Raw genomic sequence first — 20607 nt, 5'->3', positions numbered from 1 at the left:
TTCAAAAAGAACGAATCGTTCATGAACGACCCATCACTATTGGTTAGCAGGCGGGGTTATTGTTAAATACGGCCTTCATGTGTCGCTCTGCCCATAACTCTTCCCATTGGTCACAAGGAAATGACGTTGAAACCAGGAACTGAGGTTAATAACGTTGTTGTTCGACTTAATGCGGTACCGTTCAAACCGATTGTAATATAAACTGTGTATTTATTTATTAATATAAATAGTATGATTAAAAACTTAATACAATGAAAGTTACTTCAGGGGAAGCGTTTCATTCATTTGTAAGTTTGTAAGCAAGAGTCTTTCTACTACTTGTTGATTTGATTCTGATTTTGGCTTGTCCTTTGCGAAAACTAACATAACTTTTAATAAGTGTAGAGACTATTTAGGGTGTATTGATAATTGTTTTTATAACGATGGTTTTACTACACATATTATGGTTAGAATATGGTTACCGTAGCAGTTTGTGGTGTTTTACAAAGTCTTTGTTTACAGTTTGTTTCTCATTTTTCATTTAACAAAGTATGTCATTGTCTATGTATTTATTTACCGTCCTTTACTTGTTTTTCTTTAATATTTTTATCATTATTAAAATTAATTTATCATTTATTATCCTACTTTTTTCTATTACTGTTATTTAATCCAGGGATTTTCAAACTGTGATCCGGGGCCCTCCAGAATGATCTAAGAGAAAATTTTAGAGAAATATAAATTATAAACATAAAAGAAAAATGACAAAAGTCTACTGAACATTATTACGGTTTCATATAAATATGTTAATTTTTATTTCTAAGTGAAGAAAGAAAATTTCTAAGAAAACAGTCGTCTACACAGATTACGTCTACATCATACAGGTAATGGAAATATTTTGTAAAACTATAATGAAAATGCATATCATTACACATCATATTAAAATACTGACCTATATTTTCCGGTGTTGCGCATGTTAAATCTACATATAAAGCAGTCGTGACTCGTGCCTAAAGAATCAGCTGCTGCCAGAGAACATGTAACGCACTAAAGACATTTTATTTGTTAATGAAATGAGATCAAATGTAACTTACATTTATTGGGGTGAATGTTTGATAAAATGCACTTTTGCCTTATAATTAAAATAAATGGTCTGTCATTCCGAAGGAATTAGCAGAGTTCAAGTAATCAATACAGCTTATTCTATACTGTCCTGTATATTACTTGTGGTATATTTGAGAGTCCTCTTTTCATTCAGTCTATGGGTAATCAACGACTGGCTGACGACCTGAACGACTTCTATTGTCGTTTTGAAATGCAGAGTCTCACCCTTCACACCCGCCCTGACCCTATCTCTGCTATACCATTAACACCTCCTCTTGACATTCAACCTGCACTTAAGATCTGCGAAGAGGATGTTTGCCAGCTTTTCCGCAAACAAAAGATCAGAAAAGCACCAGGCCCAGACAATGTCTCACCCTCCTGCCTGAAAGTCTGTGCGGAGCAGCTGTCGCCCATCTTCACTAATATTTTTAACAGATCTTTGGAGCAGTGTGAAGTCCCTTCATGCTTCAAACGCTCCACCATCATCCCTGTACAGAAGAAACCCAAAATATCTGGACTTAATGACTACAGGCCTGTTGCTTTAACATCTGTGGTCATGAAGTCATTTGAGAGACTTGTACTGGCCCACCTGAAGGACATCACCAGACCACTTCTTGATCCCCTCCAGTTTGCTTACCGAGCAAACAGGTCTGTGGACGATGCAGTAAACATGGGACTGCATTACATCCTACAACACCTAGACAGACCAGGGACTTACGTCAGGATCCTGTTTGTAGACTTCAGCTCGGCCTTCAACACCATAATCCCAGACCTCCTCCTGCCCAAGCTTACCCAGCTCTCTGTGCCAACCTCTACCTGTCAGTGGATTATTAACTTCCTGTCGAACAGGCAGCAGCTAGTGAGGTTGGGAAAATTTAAATCCAGCACATGTACCATCAGCACCGGAGCTCCTCAAGGATGTGTTCTTTCTCCACTGCTATATTCACTCTACACAAACGAATGCACCTCTACAGACCCTTCTGTCAAACTCCTGAAGTTTGCAGATGACACCACAGTCATTGGCCTTATTCAAGACGGTGATGAATCTGCCTACAGAAAGGAGGTTGCTCAGCTGGCTGCCTGGTGTAGTCAAAACAACCTAGAGCTGAATGCATTCAAGACAGTGGAGATGATAGTGGATTTCAGAAGGAACCCTCCATCACTTCCTCCCCTCACCATCCTGGACAGCACTGTGGATACTGTGGAGTCATTCAGGTTCCTGGGCTCCACCATCTCTCAGGACCTGAAGTGGGAGTCCCACATAGACTCCATTGTAAAGAAGGCCCAGCAGAGGTTATACTTCCTCCGTCAATTGAGGAAGTTCAACCTACCACAGGAGCTACTGACCCAGTTCTACTCAGTGGTCATCGAATCTGTTCTGTGCACTTCAATTACTGTTTGGTATGGCTCGGCCACCAAATCAGACCTACGAAGACTACAACGGACAGTTCGTAGTGCTGAGAAAATTATTGGTGCTCCTCTGCCCACACTTCAGGACCTGTACGATTCCAGAGTGAAAAACAGGGCAAGAAAAATCATCATTGACTCCACACACCCAGCACACAAACTCTTTGATCTGCTGCCCTCTGGCCGGCGCTTTAGAGCACCAAACACCAGGACTTCCAGACACAGAAGCAGCTTCTTCCCCCAGGCAATCTCCCTCCTAAACAGATAACTGCTCCTTAAGAGCAATATTCCACTTCCACTACTCCTATAGTGTGCACTATAGTGCCTTATTATATCTACATCTTATGTATACATGTATATAACACTACCTCTACTTACTAAATTATCCATTTGCACAAGTGTACATACAATCTGTTAATATGTTTATTCTACTATATACTACCCTGTACAATGTCTCTTATATGTTATTATCCCCCATTTTCTGTAAAATAGTCTTTATTTTATATATGCACAATTTAGAATCTTTTAGACTGTAAATCGTATTATATTGTATTGTCATTGTGTTGAATGTCTGTACTAGAAGCTTCCAACACCAAAGAAAATTCCTTGTGTGTGCAAGCACACTTGGCAATAAAGCTCTTCTGATTCTGATTCTGATTCTGATTTACACATTTTCATAATTTTCCCATTTGCAGTTAAAATGAAGAAAAAAAATCCTAAGGACATAATGTCCTTTTTTAATAAGAAAACTAAAGATAATAGCCAGTCAAGGCTGCAGAAAGAAGATGCTTCTGAAAAAGAGTGAGAAATGCACAAAAGCTTAACGAAAGAAGAAAGTCCAGAAGAACAGAGGACCCATCAACAAGGTGATTTAGTTGTGCAGAGAGACAACTTTTGTAACCCTGAAATTCCATGTGAAAAACACGAGTTTTTACATGAGTATTTAGTTAACATGGCAATCACGTGAAAGTGTGCCAAAACCACATATATCACATGTGAAAATTTTGAAATTCATGTTTTTTTTCTTTGTGTAAAGGAAATACCTGATAATGTGACTCATGTTTAGAAGACTGCTTAAGTTGATTTTTAGATATCATGTTTGTGGATAGTTTTTCATTCATGTATGTACATTTAAGATGCAGAAAAGTGCCTAAATGTTATTATTGTTGTCATTGTTATTTTGACTATATACAATGTGTTGTGAAATAAATGACCATGGAACATTAATTTCAGCTGAACTTGTTTTATTAGCTTATTAGTTTACTTCTAGAGAAAACAGTAATACATGACAGCGCAAAGACTTATTTATGATAACGTTAGTTGTCTTTTAAGAGCGCTTGTCTGTGTTCATATTCCACCATGTTGGACCTCGCATCTGATTTTAAATATTGTTATACCATTTAATAAATTAAAATAATGTTTTTTAAATTTAAACAAAAATAATTAACATTTATCTGACACTTTTTTAATTTCCTTTTTTTAAGTTTAACTAGATAGCTGAGACCGCGGCCATTTTAAACCACAAGATCACACATTTACACTTCTAATGTCAGACAGATCGACCTATGATCACAAACTAAATAAATATTTCTGTCCAGAATGATTAAACATGATTTTGTTTAGTGTGCAGTGAATGCAAAAGAAAACTTGACACTACAAGTTCAAACAAATGTTTATTTATTACAGGTTATTGTACAATGCTTTAATGTTTAAAATGAAGTCTTTTATTAATTTTAATTTTTTGTTACTTTTATTATTTTTTACTGTAATTTTTTTTCATTCGAAAAAATATATTAAGTGTTTTAGGGAGTGTTGTGATGTTTTCATCTGCAATTGGTGGTGGTATTTCAGCTGTTGACGTAATTTCTCTTGAATTCATTCATTTTTACTCAGAAATTCCTCTTTAAAGGAACTTTGTCATCTTCTGAAAAGAATCTCACTGAAATAAAAAGACAGACAAATTAGGGAAGTTATGTGTCAATAGCTATAAACTGATTTAGAGACACCCCTTTTGGGCAATTTTTATTTCTTGGGATAACATGTTCAGGTAAACACAGTTAGGAACTTGGGAAGTCAAAAGTGTGTACATGCTTTGTAAACCATTTTTAACAGAATTGCTTCTGCCCCAGAATATCATAAACAGAACTAATGTCTTCAGTTTTCTTAGTAGTTGTACGAGGTATGATTGGGGTTTAAGTTAAATATAGCTTTATTCTATTAACAAAACATGTGAAAGTACTGACCTTGTGATGTGGACTGTCCTGAGTGAGAAGATAGTTTTTCAGTGTCCGAATCATTTTCATAAATTTTCTGCACTCCATCAGCATTCTGTAAGAGAAATATCTGATCACAGAGAATCTCAGGAGAATCAATGAATACCAGGATTAACTATTAATCAATGTATCCATGAAATCGTCTTGGTTACGGATGTAACCTCAGTTCCCTGATGGAGGGAACGAGACATTGTGTCGAACCGACAGATGGGGTTTGATCTTGAGAACCTATCACTCTGATTGTACTTTTTAAAAGGCCAATTAAATTGGCGAATGGTATGACGCACCAGTCTCCGCCCCATACACACGGGTATAAAAGGAAGATGGCGCGTCCATTCATTCACCTTTTGGGCTGAGGAACCTGGGAGGATACCCGGGTCGCTGCAGCGGGTGAAGCGTTGTGGCATAAAGGACACAACGTCTCGTTCCCTCCATCAGGGAACTGAGGTTACATACAGTATGTAACCAAGACGTCCCCTTCTGTCGGTCTCTCGACGTTTTGTCGAACCGACAGATGGGGTTCCTATACGAAACGCCACTGAGCTTTGCCATATCACGACCTCAAGCGGCGCAACCCTGACCGGCCTAGGCGAGTCATGGGTGCACTGCCGCGAATCATGATCTTCCAGTGAAAAAAGGCAGCACTTGAATAAGGGCATGGGCTCTTACCAACGGCCGTCACAGGCAGAGGCCTTCCTACTCTAGATACGAGATGGCCGCCTGGCACCGTGAGGGACACTGGGAAGCGCAGGAACCTCGAGAGAGGAGCATGCGCTACGGAGACCACATCCTACCGACGGTAGGTGACGTGGAAATTACACACACGGTCTCGCCAATGGGGAGAACTCATGGGAGAATGGTGCACGATCCCAACCGGGGTGCACTGAACGGTGGAGTCCACCGTGGGGAGATCACAGGTTCACCAGCGGGGAACCAAGAGTGAGGAATACATCAGACGGGACGACCCAATGGGGGAGCCACTACGTGTGGAGCATCAGCTCAAGTAAACAGGGGTTCACCTCTAGAGGGAAACTCGCCTCTACCGAGCTTTGGTATATGAGCCACTCCACTCAGCTCGTAACCAGAAGAGATGCTTAATGATGGATGGAATGCCCTTCACCCAGTGGGGAAAGTACGGAGGCAGAAAAAAACTAAATTCAGTTCAATATAGTTTTATTTATATAGCGCTTTTCACAATGTGCATTGTTCCAAAGCAGCTTTACAGGAGAAAATAAGAAAAACCGAGAAACACAAAAAAAGGTAAAACACAGCACAGTGCATGGTGTTTATAGAAGAAGCAAGATTATTCTAGTAAATGATATCTAATAAATGCAGTCTCCCGGTGGTTTATTTAGCATATTTTGCATTAAGTGAATGCTTGGCTGAAAAGATGTGTCTTTAATCTAGATTTAAATTGGGAGAGTGTGTCTGACCCTCGAATAGTATCGGGGAGGCTATTCCAGAGTTTAGGTGTATACGTATGAGAAAGCTCTACACCCTTTGGTGGATTTAGTTATTCTAGGTGTTATCAAAAGTCTGGAGTTTTGAGATCTTACAGAGCGTGATGGGTTGTAATGTGGTAGAAGCTCTGTTATATAGGGGCTAAACCGTTTAAGGCTTTATAAGTAATTAAAAGAACTTTAAAGTCAATACGATACTTAATGGGTAACCAATGAAGGTTATGTGATCATTGGGGTTATGTGATCGTATTTCCCTTTCTGTCGGTCTCTCGACGTTGTGTCGAGCCGACAGATGGGGTTCGTCCTTGAGAACCAATCGCTTCCGACTTCTTAGAAAATGTCAATGAAATTGGCGAATGAAATTTTCATGCCGGACTCCACCCCCGGATATCCGGGTATAAAAGGGAGACGGCGTGCTGCATTCTTTCACCTTTTGTTCTTCGGACCCTTCGCTGATAATCAACAGACTTCGCTACTATCAAATAGCAAACTACAGACTGCCGGTTCTACGACGTGGTGCAGCGGACTGTCCTCCGATTCTCCCTCGTCATCGCCCGTTCCTACGGTTCGCTTTCGAGGGTCAGGCATATCAGTACAGAGTCCTCCCTTTGGTCTGTCCCTGTCCCCATGAGTCTTTACGAAGATCGTGGAAGCCGCCCTCACTCCCCTCAGGGAGAGAGGTGTGCGGGTACTGAACTATCTCGACGACTGGCTTATCTTGGCACACTCACGAGATCTGTTGTGTGCCTTAGCCTGATGGACCTGCAGGATGGCCATGGCATGAAGAGCGGAAGCTGCTTGACCCGAAAACTTACATGCCTTAAAACGGACGGACGGACACTTCGTCCTCGTCACCATCTCGGCTATGAGACGGTCCACTGCCGCTCATCGGAGTTGGGACAGGTGAGCGTGCTGGGGCATGGACGGTCCGCGGCGCTGGATCAGTATGCTTGAGCCCCAAGCATTTGACACAGGATTCGTGCCCGTCTGGTTCGAGAACAAAGCGGCCACACCCAAGATCACAGCGGCGGAACATGTCAGTGACACGTGCACGCTGTAGGAAATTCCCAAGTCTTTCAGGAAAATTTGCTGTTTTAAACACTTATGGCTTTCCACCGAAACGCCGGAGGGGAGTCGTACCAAGAGGCCGATGATCTGCATCGTATGGTCCAGTAGTACCGAGAGATAAGCACTTTGCATATAAAGATGCTCAGCGCCATCTTCCTTTTATACCCGTATGTACGGGGCGGAGACTGGCGCGTCATACCTTTCACCAATTTCATTGCCCTTTTAAAAAGTACAATCAGAGTTCTCAAGATCAAACCCCATCTGTCGGTTTGACACAACGTCGAGAGACCGACAGCAAGGGAAATACATTTCTAAGGGTTTCCTTCATTAAATAACAAGATAACTTAAATCTTTAATTGTAGATAAACATGTTTGTGTAAGCTGTATGCTTTAGGTGAGATTTGCAGGCTCGTGATAATAACTCACTTCTCCATTGTCTCGCAGTCTCCTCTTTAGCTCGGTGTTCTCGCGCTGCAGTATCTTATTCTGAACAGCAGAGGGAGCTCTCAGACAGGACAATTCAATAAAATCAATCTAGCTGAAAAATGGCTTAAAAACTGGTTTAGGTATTTACCTTGTGTCTCAGGGCCTCCACCACTAGGTCACGATCCCCTCCTAGACTTTCATTCTGTTTACAAGCCTGGAAGGCGTCACCGATAACAGACACCAGCAGATGAGACTCGAGAGAGAGAGAGAGAGCAAGAGAATCTAAGCTTTAGAAAAATACAACTCAAAAATTCTTCAAAGTTAGATGATATTGTAAGATCTCGGGAACTCACAAACTTCTTGCTTTGTAAGATGTAGCAGTGGAACATGTCTGCCGCGGGGTGTTTGGCTACAAAGCCGAGGATTTTGGGCTGGGTCGGATGAACTGCACAGAATGAAACAGAGGCCAGAGGGCATGTGTACAGCATGAACTGTGATAAATAGAAAGCGAAAGAGTAAACAAGGGTTACACACTGTCTTAAATATACGACAATACTCATCACGAGGCACACCTTTGTCTTGTGTTCCAGGATGTCAATGGCACTTCTGGTCAGAAAAAGATGTACTTTATTTTTAGTTTTCTTCATTTTCACATCCACCTCTGCATTAGGGTTCTGAAAAACACAGTGTAGATCCAAAGATTGAATAATGTGAACATGTTTTTATGTAATGGTACAGTGACATCTGTGGTTATATCACCTGCAGGGCTTCTACTGCGTCTGTGAGAATCTGCATCCCACCTGGACGGACCACCTCGATACGTCCCAAAAACTACACAAACAACCCAGAAACCACTATGTACTGTAAGTGATGATCCCCACTATATCACCCCTTCATTGCAATAAATTAAGTAATCATTTGAAGAGGATTATTTAGTACAAATACAACGTCATATATTGACTATGGCAACACGATGCTTTAGCTGATACTCACTTTAACGGAGAAGGATATTTCACTGTCATCATCTATGTCACTCATTTTTATCACTGTTTCACCGTCACACCTGTTTCAATAACAAAACAAAGATGACATATTTCATATTTTACTTTATTCCATGGTCTTTTTGAATACTGGATTCGGATTGGCTGGAATGTGTGCATTAAAAGCCATTAACGCACGGGTAGCTCCAGTCAGTTTGATTACATTTAAAATTAACTGACAAAATAACCGTCATTTTCACCTGTTTGATCTAAAATTTCACTGTAACGGTCAATAAAAGCTTTAACTTGGCAAATAACCATGGTATAAACGAGATAATCCACAGCTAGCCGTGCATTAAAGGTTCTTCACCTCCACATCTAGCCATGGATTATCCATTACAAAACAACTGCACAGTATAATTACTGTGCTGACACATAATATTTGTTGTAAATTAAACATTTTTAAACAATGGCTCTCAAAGGAAAAGTATAAAGACATAAACAGAAATAGAAATAAAGTTAAGATGTGTAAGACCTGGCAGCCAATAAGAATAGGTGGAAACTTCAATATTGTTAAGTGTAAAAAGCATTTCAGGGTGAAAATAACAAGAGAACATTCCTGCAAATTCTGGGGAAACTGCACTGAAGATGCTAAAATATAGTAGTTTTGATTTATTTAGGATTTTCTTTACCACCAAATTCCTTAAGTTACATCCGTTTCAATGTGTTTAATGCTATGAAAACATATCATTAATAAATATGTATATAAAGTAATAAAATAATGAAATGAAATGAAATAAAATAATAACGACTGAGTATGTGACACTACTTTTGTGTATACTTTTGTAAATCTTATTCCTGGCTCCTTAAATTTTCATTTGACAACTAAATTGCCACATAATTATTAAAAATTATTTGAAAGATGTGACTGATAAAGTGGAAAACTTCTGGTGGAGGCTTCTCAAATATTCAACATTGAAGCAAAACAATTGGGAATGTGGTAAAACTGTTTTATACAAGACAATAAAATAAGTGTTATCTTGTATCTTTTAGGAATAGGCTAAACGTTAAACATTTATGTTCCCTTTACCTGTACACCCGGAGCTTTACCTCAAGAGATGTAGATTTGGAATATACATTTAGATTGCACGCTAAAGAAGAAACAATAGAAGTACTTACGTTTCTATGGGATCTTTGTTAGGCTGGGGTTCTCTTCCGCTGTTTCACAGGGTTAAAGTCACACAATGTTAATGGTTAACTAAAGTGCTTCTTTTCTTTATGGCACATCAAATCTGATAACAGGTCATCATCAGTTATATTTGGATCATGATGTCATAGCCTACATGTTTAGGGATATATGTATATTGTTCATGAAACACATTACACCCAAACTTATACTGGGATCAATGTTTATTTGAGAAGGCCATTTTTGATGTGAAATTGAATTTTTATAGATTTTCTATAACCAGTAGATGGTGCTGATGTCGAGAAAATAGGAAATACTATACTATTAAAAAAATGAATTTGTAATTTGTAAATAAATCATAACAATTTTGTAAAATCTATAGAGATTCAAATCCTAGTAAAGTGAAAGCAAATTAGAACATGCATGTCAAATGGTTTTACATAGACTGAAACAACTGGTTTGAGAGACAATATGTTGGTGCAACACAGATGCATCATTCAACAATGAGTACAAGAAATACCTTTCTCATTAGTATACACATAACACAGGGTGTCAACACTGCACGCAGTGAAACCTGCATGTTCTGTACTTTTATGTAAGGTCTGGATGTACCATTGCCTTTGTATTGACGTTTACTGCCAGTTTACTGGTGGAAAAACTCACAGAGACTGTTTTAATTGTCAGTCCAGACGGAGCAGAGGAAAGACTTAGATTAAAGATTATAAAAGGAGAGAGTGAACAAGTATTTCTGGTTTTAGAGTTTACTGTATAGTTTATGCTTGAATAAAGATGAAAAGTTACAACATTCCCATACGTCCCTCACAGAGTCTAAATGTTTTAATTCCCACTCCTTCAAGTGCATCATTGTAAAGGTGAAACATCTGAAATATACTCAAGCTGCTATGATATCCACTGCTATAAAAAGCTTTTATATTGAGCTTTTTATTTTAAACGTATGAAAACTGCTGTTGAAGATTTAATCGAGCTCTGGATGCAAATTAATGTATATTGTACCGTATATGATGATACCTTTTTGAAAACTACTTTCAAAGATTCTTCTTTTCTGTCTAAATGCAACCATACAGTAACATCTTCATAGAAATCATTCAGTAGGTTCCCACACAGTACTGTGATATACATATTTATCATACAAACATTGCATTCATAGTTTTTAACAAAAAAGAAGTTCCTTTGAAATGACTCTATGTCTTTGAACGGTACCATAGACATATCCTACGATAATATACCAGATAACGGATTATAAAACCAAGCAGTATCATGGTACTTTGCCATGTTCATAATTGAAATCAACAAAATAAACTAAATTTCTTTCATCTTACTTACAGATCTCAAACATTTTGTATTTACAATTTACGATATACACTATCCACTACAATATTTTGTAGTATTAACTATAGTAATTGGATAAATTATAGTAAATACTGTAGTATACTTTAATTTTCACTATGGTAAGACTAAAAAAACACAAGTGTCTAAGAATGTTTTTAAGAAAAGTTTTCTGTAGTAAATACTAAAGTACACTAGAACATTTTCCACGTGGGAACTAATTCAAATGTGTGACAAATTTAACTTATACAGCAATGTTTATAAAGGGAATTGTTAGGCTTTAAATGTGAAACTAAAACGGCCCGTAGGTGACGCCAATTTTTTACTGAATCAGTTAACCAACTAATTCGTCCAAACGACTGATTTATTTAAGAACGAAGCAAGTGTCTTGATGAATGACTCAATTAATAATTATCTCGTCTGAGTCGTTCAAAATGTTCAAATGAACATTAATGTGCAACATTACTTACGGTACTACCGTCTATAAATAGAGTGGCATTGCGGGTATTTTGAAGCTTTAGCATTGCAATGATACCGTAGCACCGGAACACCTGCAACCGTAGAATGTACTGTTTCACAAACCGTTCCTTTTCAAATGTTTGAGCATTGAAATGTTTTGCCATATTTGTTTCATAAAAAGCCAAACAAAACAATGAAAATTAGGCAACATCTAACAGAAAGTGAAAAATGAAAACCTGTGTGTGTGTGTGTATGTGTCAGTTAAGCTGCACTTGAAAGAGTTATCCAAGATTCCTCTGAAGTAGAGTGGATACCAAACGCAGGATACACAACATCTTTGAACAGCGCACTGAACGTATGCAGATGCTGCTTTCGTCCTCCGTGACCTGTGCTGTGGAACGCAACAGTTCCTCCTTCGTAATCCAGGGTCACTTCCACCTTCTTCGGGGGCACGATCAACCCATCACCTAAGGGTACGTTAACCGAATCGTAGCATGCCGTCAGCTTCTTGCTCTTCCATTGCAGCCTCCAGGAACTGCTGTTATGGCCCAGCTTGCTGTGGTCACCTTTACGCAAGATGCTCTTGTAGCACAGTCCCACGGACCACATGCAACCAGGACCTATCTCCACCGTCCACATGTGGACTCCAGTGGAGAAACCCTGGGAACACATGACCTGAGCGGCCGTGGTGAAGCGCTCGCTGTGATCTCCAGCACTGCCGCTCTTCCCTCCGCCACATTGCTTCACTGTTTTGAGATCAGTGGACAGCAGAAGGCCAGGGTGGGCTGTGGCGGGGTTGAAGGTCAGGTCTAGAGGGTTCATCATGGCATGGAGACAGTCCAGCAGGAGGTTCATCTCTGCTCGGAAGTTGTCCGTTCGCAGGGTGGTGCGCAGGTGTTTGCCATTGAACCGCTCTTGAGCAGGTAGGCCAGGGATGGTGATGTTGGCAGCCTGGCGCACCCTCGCCTCGATGTTGAGGAAGTGCTGGATGAAGACGAATTCAGAGGACTCTGAGAGAACCTCTTGGGTGCTCTGGTGGGCTTCCCTCAGCAGCTGTTGACAACCCTCCAAATCGCTCAGATTGGCCTGCCAGCTTTTGTCGCGCAAATGAAGCTCATCTTCCATCAAAGTTCTCATACGACTCTTAAGAACATAACATATAAACAGTGGTAATGTAAGTTACCGCAACGTGATTGGATGTCATCAACATTGGTAAAGATGTGTTTTCTACATAAGTGATGGTGATGTTTTGTTGGCATCACTATTACAACCAGAAGAAATGACTTCCACACCACACCATACACAGTTTTGCTAAACTGAACATTCTCAATTTTTTCTTGTTTCTACTACGACTTTATCACTCGACCTTACCTTGTATGCACTTATAAGTGTACTCATGTTTTCCAGAAGAATGTTTGCCTTGCCCACCAGTTTGTCTTCTACCTTGTCCAATCCTTCTCTTTCAATGGCGTTTCTGAGCAAAGCTTCGGTCATCTGAAGCTTGTCAGACACAGTCTTCCTCATCCCCACCAGGACACTCTTCATCTCCTCCTTAGCGACCTCAAACGTCTGCACGTCATGGTTCTGGTGGGTCCCCTCCATCAAACAGTCTGAGCAGAGGAACAGTCGCTTTTTCATGCACAGGTATTCTGTGGTCTTCCTATGCACCGGACATCTCTTCCCGCCCTGCTCCGCAGACACCTCCACTAACATGTGATCCTTGTGGCACTCGAGGTGGCCAGAGCACAGTGACATCTCGCAACATGTGCAGAACTTCACCGCAGCCACGGGATCATCCAAACAATGGTCACACGGTATCGAAGGATCTGCTCTCAGTCTGCCGCCAGACATGGCCGCCAGGTATCCGTCCACGATGCCACTGAGTTTGAAATTTCTTGCCAGCGTCTTTGGGCTGCTGTACTCCTCTCTGCATTCCGGACAACACATTGGGTGCTTAGGATCCCCTGCGTCGACTGCGTTTTGTATGCAACCCAGGCAGTAATTGTGTCCGCAAGGAAGGGCCACGGGGTCACGGTACAGCTGCAAGCAGATGGGACAGCTCAACTCCAAAGTTAGCCTCTCCTCAGGTTTACTTTGAGACATGTCGGCACGTTCTCAGCAAATGCACGTCTGCATGTACACAAGGAAACGATCAGACCTGTTACCGGCTTACCTTGTTGTAAGCCTGCAGAGCGACATTCCAGATCTGAAAGACCTTGCCGAGAAATGCTAATGTGGTTGTATTGAGTAATATGAGAATGGCAACAAGATATTTATAGTCAAGACGAAAGTTAAAGAGATGGATGCAGTAAACACTGCAGACACTCATGCGAGTTAGTTAGTCTTACAAATGTGACCCTGGATCACAAAACCAGTCTTAAGTAGCACAGAAACATTTTTAGTAAAAGCCAAAAATACATTGTATGGGTCAAAATTATCTATTTTTCTTTTATGCCAAAACTCATTAGGATTTTAAGTAAAGATCATGTTCCATGAAGATAATTAGCAAATTTCCTACCCTAAATATATAAAAACTTTGTTTTTGTGAGTGGATGGCCTGCTACAGTGCCTCTGATTAACAACTTCGAAGGCGATTTTCTCAATATTTTGATTTTTTTGCACCCTCAGATTCCAGAGTTTTAAACTGTCGTATCTCCACCTGATATTGTCCTATCCTAACAACCCATACATCAACAGAAAGCTTAATTGTTCAGCTTTCATGTGATGTAAAAATCTCAATTTTGAAAAATTGACTGGTTTTGTTGTCCAGGGTCACAAATATTTTTGAGATGAAATTATCAAGTTTAGTAGTGGAAGGCATTCCGAAAACCAGAGGAATAACATAAGAATAAGCGCTTAGGTTTCATGAAAAACCTGCACTATACTTCTTGTTTATAGTAAACACTCATTTCTCAGTGTGGGGCTTTATTGGGCCACATCTAAAAACCATGAGAGCCCTGCATCCTGTTGTGCTAACCAGAAAAGTTTGGTACTTGTTCCGAATAAAGGATATGACTTTTTGAAACTGAGTCACGCATGGCCCCTTTGAAAGCGAATTAACGTCAAATGCCTTTGATCGTGCTGAAATATTTGAACTTATACAACATTATATTACTTCAATCTTAATGTTTAACAATCCCTTATGTAGCATTTTTGTAACTTAAAGGTAAACATGACAATATTCTTCTGCAAAGTGATGTTTCTGCATTCCTTAATTGTTATAACGTAATTCACAAGCCAGGTAGTGTTTTTACAGCTAAACAGAAATATACGTTTAGTATCAACAGACCCAATGGTAATTGTTAAAGTCTGAAGGACCATTACAAATGTAAAATATATTAAACCTCTCAGTAATTTTTGTAAGCCGCTATTGTTTGATATGTGGGAGACATCCACATGTTGTGATCAAAGAGGGGAAAAAACTCTCTTGTCAGACACTGGCAAGAAGAAGTAGTGTGAAATAGCTGCAGGGAATTTCGAACCAAAGCCCTACAGATTTACAAAACCAGAATTATTATACATGTACTGTACACGGTAGCAGTATAAACCAATGCAAATGCTCATTTAAAATGATGAAGGGACTTGGCATCTTCTATTTAGGAATGAAGTGGATTTTGAATGTAGTCAAAAAATATATACCCGAAAATCATTTTGTCGTCATTTATTCACCTGCATGTCATCCAGTATATTTCTTCTGAAACAAAAAAGAAGATTTTGAGAAATGTCCCAGTGGTTTTGTGGAAGTCCACGGGGGTCAATGTTGTTTGGTTACCAACTTCTTTAAAACTATATCTTCTTTTGGGTAAATTATATCTTTTAAGTTAATGTAGATAAAGAAAATGACAGAACTCACTCATTTATTTAGTTATCTACATGTAGTTGTTGCGGTCTGTCATCTGCACACCTTCATGTGATGTCATTTGTGTCATACGATACAGTTTTATCTGTGGCAGGAAGACTTGTCTATCTCACATCAAAGATGCATGTAGAATCACTACCTGTTTTGCTGCAATTTTGTGCTCGGTTAATCAAAACCCATTGAACTTGTAACAGCATGAACGTTTTTCATGTATTGGGTACTTCATTTACACCCAAATCTATTTCATGTAGACTTTTTCATGTGTGTGTTTGTTTAGATTTGATGTTTATGTATTTTGACAGTATTATCTGTGTTTTATGTGTAAATTATGCCATATACACTGTTTCGCAGATTTTATTTGACTTCAGAGTAATGAAACTGCCAGGAGTAAAGGGTCACAGACCGAATTTAATTGTGAACATCATGTCTGCCATCTTGTGGTGTAACACATTAAATATACAGTAGTACATTACAAAACACATAGGTCACATTTACACTACGTGGTATAAGTTGTCTGCGTCCGTTGCATATTGCACATTTTTACTTCCTTTTACCTACTCTTAAGCTTTACCAGGTTAGTACATTTACCTTGGGTTGTGTCACCAAGTGTATTGTGCAAATGCAGATATCGGATACAGGACTCTTATAAGAAGACACATCCATGACAATACACACGGTGTAATTCTTGTACTTATTAGAATATTTCTTTAACTTGTTTTTTAGAAATGGCATATCGAAAAAAATGTACAGCGGGGGTTCAAACGTCTGATACCACCAATGAAAATATTGAATGCTATAGACAATTTTTAATAGAAATTGTCTAAATTACTCACATTAAACTTACCTGAATTTTCATTAGATTTGTGAAATCTGAGCATGCTGAAATGAAAGTGAGAAAATCAACATCATCAATATCTCAAACATACTTACATTTGATTTTTTTTATAACATTTGACTTTCTAAAATATTACAAAAATGGGACGTTGCTTATGACTACTCTACAGTAATTCATTTAAGAACAACAGAAGTCAATGGGAGGTCTTCACCATAATATTAAAGCAAATGTGCATGTGTTTTGTGTGTTCAAATCACAGCTAAAATAAAGATGGAATTGTAATTGTTATTTAGAAGCCGGTTCTTTTCTAAACGCTTGTTAAAGCATCCGTGGGCTGTGCAGGTAATGGGACCCAAACCCAGCAATAACAGCCGCTTTGAAGTGGAAACGCTATTAAATCAATGTATGGTTTCCCCTCCTCCCACAGGAAAAAACACGAGCCTGATAGACCAGGACTTTTCCCCGCAACCTACCACGCAGCGCTGGCTCTTAAATTTAATTAGGCTGTAATAAAAAAATGTGAAACAAAGGTGCATTAGACAGAAATACGCTCTGTAGTTTAGTCTGAGTAAATGAGTTGATTGTCATTAGAGTTTTAAGTGGATTAAAAATGGAACTCAAAATGGATGACAAATGTTTTACCAAAATATAGTTGGTATAGTAAAAATGATACAGTAGGTGGAGAGATTTGAAAGGAGCAGCCGTTTTGGGGGAAAATTGCACTGACACCTAGAGGTGTGGATGGATCACACGCAAACAATAGATATGTAAAACATTTGTAATCAGAAAAAACGATTTTGTGAAACTGGTGAATTCACCTTTAACTATTAGTTCTATTAGTTCTGTAAGCATGCAGTATGTTTAATAAATAGTGGAAAATGCTCTTTTTGGTGGCAAAATTCGAAACCCTAAGGGGCCGTTCACATTTCCCGTGTTTTGCGTGCACAAGTTCGTTATTTTACACAGGGAGCGATGCGGTCACACCGACGTGCACTTTTTTCTAGGCGCGTCGGCGCCGCATCGAGATGGAAATTTCGCACCGCGGGTCATGTGACAAGAGAAAGCGGGGCGGCTCGCGTTTTCCGCGCGAAATGTGAATCGCCCCTAATATGTCCTTTAGAACAGATAACTCATTTAATGTCTTTTAATGACACATTGTAGTTGAAAAATGCTGGACTGTGGAAACAAATGTGCAAATAAATCCAGTGTTGAATACCTCCTCCTATTGTTACCTGCCATTCTGGCATATTCAAGTGATGCATAACTTATGTGCAAAGAAAATGCTAAGATGAGAGAGGGCATATGGTGTGAGGGGGGTTACTGAAAGAATCCGAGGGTCTTGCAGTTATTTTGGTCCAATAGCATTTACATAAGACATGAATGAAAAGAGCCCATCTTGAATCAGGCAGAAACCAGATGCCCATGCTGACATTAAAAGATCCTTTGGAGACGCAGCTTCAAAAACGAATTTAAGGAAATTCTGTGAGTGCGGAACTAAAGCCTAAAGCTATTTATGCCATATCCATCAAACTTTACAGTTCTGTTTAGATCTTTTAAACTCTTTAAACCTGTACTGGGTGCCTTCGCTTTATTTTGTCTGTGCATTTAGATATTTGGTTGAATAATGAACAATATGTTTTTCATAGACTGGCCTTTTGGACAGTCTGTACAAACTTATCAAATATACAGTCAAGCCAAAAAGTATTCAGATCTAATTTATGATTTTTTAGACTAGTGGGTGCAGGACACTGTAGTTAATTTAAGCGAGGATAGCAAAATAAAGTAAACTGTGACATATTATACCCCCAATCTCTCCATATAGTGGACTACCAGTAAAATTGATACAAATGTGAGACCAAATTATTCAGACACTTTGATCCCACCATGTGTTTTTTCTTTCATTGCTAATGCGACCTTTTTACACCACAGACTGAACAAAATGAAGCATTGCTTGGCAATCGGTTGCCCTAAATTGGTTTACTTAAATTTAACAGCTATTCAACCTAATCCATTACATTTCTTTCTATCAAAGTTATCTGACATTATCAACATAAATTTGTTTTAACACAGAGTTCTTGTCATATTTTATTACCATTTTCTTAACTGTGAAAGTGAATAAACTGTGATAATGTGAGAAATGTTGAAGGTGTCTGAATAAACTTTAGTTTGACTGTATAGCATGCTTTTGGAGGTAAGGTTTAGAGAGATGTTTTTCACTGATGGCTTTATTTATGGATCTGGGAATGGATATTTACAATCCTTTTCTTTGATCTAACATCTGATCTAAGATTTTGTTTAATGTGCGTTTGAGGACAATTCCGTGTTTCAAAATCACAGCACAAACCATTTCTTATAAAAACGGACCATGATTTTATTACAGTAAAAGGGTGGTAACCATAGTTTTGTTTTTCTGTATTGATTATCATTTGTATAACTATGCTTTTACCACAAATACCATGGTTAAGGGATCATTTTTCCACGGTTCAAATTTTACATTTCTTATACTTGCTTACCCTTAGTTAATATAGTATTGGCCTAAATTGATGTCTAACTTTAAGTTGTATTAAAGATGCATTATACTGGGGTATGAGCTGACGCTCAGCTTTGAGAAGAATTTGAGGAGCCTTGGCCAAAAATTACAACACAACACATGGCAAAGTTCATAGACAACCCAGCAGAATGACTATATGATATTACCGCAAAGGATGAACAAATATTAATAACAGATAATATTGTACACAAGGTTTGCTTATATACAGTTAGTTTTTTTGGTTTTCAAATAACTTTTTTGTAGGGATGCACCGATACCATTTTTTAAAGATCGAGTACCGATATTTTTTTCTGGTACTCGCCGATACCGATACCTATAAACGATGCCTGTATAATGTACAATAATGTTAATAAACCAGTATCTTACTGGTACATTTTCTTTTTTTCTTTTGTTTTTAGGTCTACTTAAATTTAAGTACTATTTTTAATCAAGTTCTATTTTCTATGATAAGTAGCACAATTTTACTAGCACATTTACTTCAGTTTACTAAAGTAAACAATATACTCTGTGGTCAAATTATAAAAAATGTAAGGGGGCGGTGTGGTAAAATGTGAGTGTATTATAACATGCTCAAGTCAAACGGACTTTTATTTTGATGGGACGCCGCAAAGAGCGTTTGTTTAAGTTAACTGGACTTTTATTTTGGCGGATCGCCGCAAATGGTGTTTGTTTATGTGTTCGTGTCCTCGTGCAGTGAAACGCTGGCGCTGAAAGCTCCACAAGCACAATGCGTTCAGTACACGCAACCGCACCACTCTTTCACACACGGTAACACAAAACAAGCAGAATACACATTTAAACAGTATCTGAATATTTCGTTAACTGTTACGTTAGCTGTTAGCTATTCAGCGCTAATTTCTTGTTAGGAAATGCCCGGGTTCCTCAATTCCGTTCGCGTTTTCCGCATTGCGGAAATCACAGGGCTCTATGTATGTCAAGTGAGGTATCGGTCTTTGGTATCGGTGTGTCATTACGATCGGTGCATCCCTACTTTTTTGTATATTAGGGTATCATATGAAAGATTCATCCCTCAAACGCTGTGGGTTTTGCTGTAAAAGTTTAGTGTTTTGTCCGTCTTCTACCATACAACTCATATTTTGATGGTTTAATGGGAGCTGGGGGGGAATTAAAAGCAAATACTGTACAAAAGTATAGTGACTGCATGGCTTTTAAAAATGAAAATTCTGTCATCATTTACTCACCCTTTTGTCATTTCAAACCTGTATGACTTTCTTTCTTCCGCAGAACATGGCATCGGCAACCATTCACTTCTATTGTATGGACACAAAACCAATGCAAGTGAATGGGGCCCAGTTAACAACATTCTTCAAAATATCATCTTTTGTGTTCTGCGGAAGGACGAAAGTCAAACAGGTTTGAAATGATGAGAGGGCGAGTAAACAATGACAGAATTTTCATTTTTGGGTGAACACCTTAAGCCTGTGCCATATTAAAAGCTTTGAGTAGTAGACCTACAGTATTGAGGCATTTGTATTAATGTTTGCCCTATACCAAATCAATTTACACTAGTGATGTTGAAACACTAAGCAAGATTTTACACCAAAGAAGTCCAAACTCAATTGATTCTTGTGTCATCAGTGATCACTGAGTAAAAAATGCAACGTTCAACATCGATTCCTTCAACAATGCAACCTCCTCCTTGTTTCGTCACAGTA

General features: G+C 38.8%; 2 protein-coding genes across 2 annotated transcripts; both read right to left on the bottom strand.

The window, feature by feature from the left end:
- Positions 1–4152: 4152 nt before the first annotated feature.
- LOC130571776 (PTB domain-containing engulfment adapter protein 1-like) lies at positions 4153–10017 on the bottom strand. The gene is made up of 9 exons (XM_057362930.1): positions 9874–10017; positions 8708–8777; positions 8474–8545; positions 8287–8388; positions 8068–8205; positions 7863–7967; positions 7715–7774; positions 4731–4815; positions 4153–4426 (listed from the first exon to the last, which is right to left on the bottom strand). Exons 2-9 carry the CDS (start codon positions 8750–8752, stop codon positions 4377–4379), a joined length of 657 nt encoding a protein of 218 aa, XP_057218913.1. The 5' UTR covers positions 8753–8777; positions 9874–10017; the 3' UTR covers positions 4153–4376.
- A 1322-nt stretch (positions 10018–11339) lies between these two features.
- On the bottom strand, positions 11340–13868 carry LOC130571775 (E3 ubiquitin/ISG15 ligase TRIM25-like). The gene is made up of 2 exons (XM_057362929.1): positions 13058–13868; positions 11340–12829 (listed from the first exon to the last, which is right to left on the bottom strand). The coding sequence occupies exons 1-2, from the start codon at positions 13787–13789 to the stop codon at positions 11948–11950; spliced, it is 1614 nt and encodes a 537-aa protein (XP_057218912.1). The 5' UTR covers positions 13790–13868; the 3' UTR covers positions 11340–11947.
- Between the last annotated feature and the right edge of the window lie 6739 nt (positions 13869–20607).

Source organism: Triplophysa rosa, linkage group LG21 (genome assembly GCF_024868665.1).
Source record: "Triplophysa rosa linkage group LG21, Trosa_1v2, whole genome shotgun sequence".
In the NCBI taxonomy this organism is placed as follows: Eukaryota; Metazoa; Chordata; class Actinopteri; order Cypriniformes; family Nemacheilidae; genus Triplophysa; species Triplophysa rosa.
The sequence above is the reverse complement of the archived record's forward strand: the minus strand, read 5'-3'. Positions and strand labels throughout refer to the sequence as shown.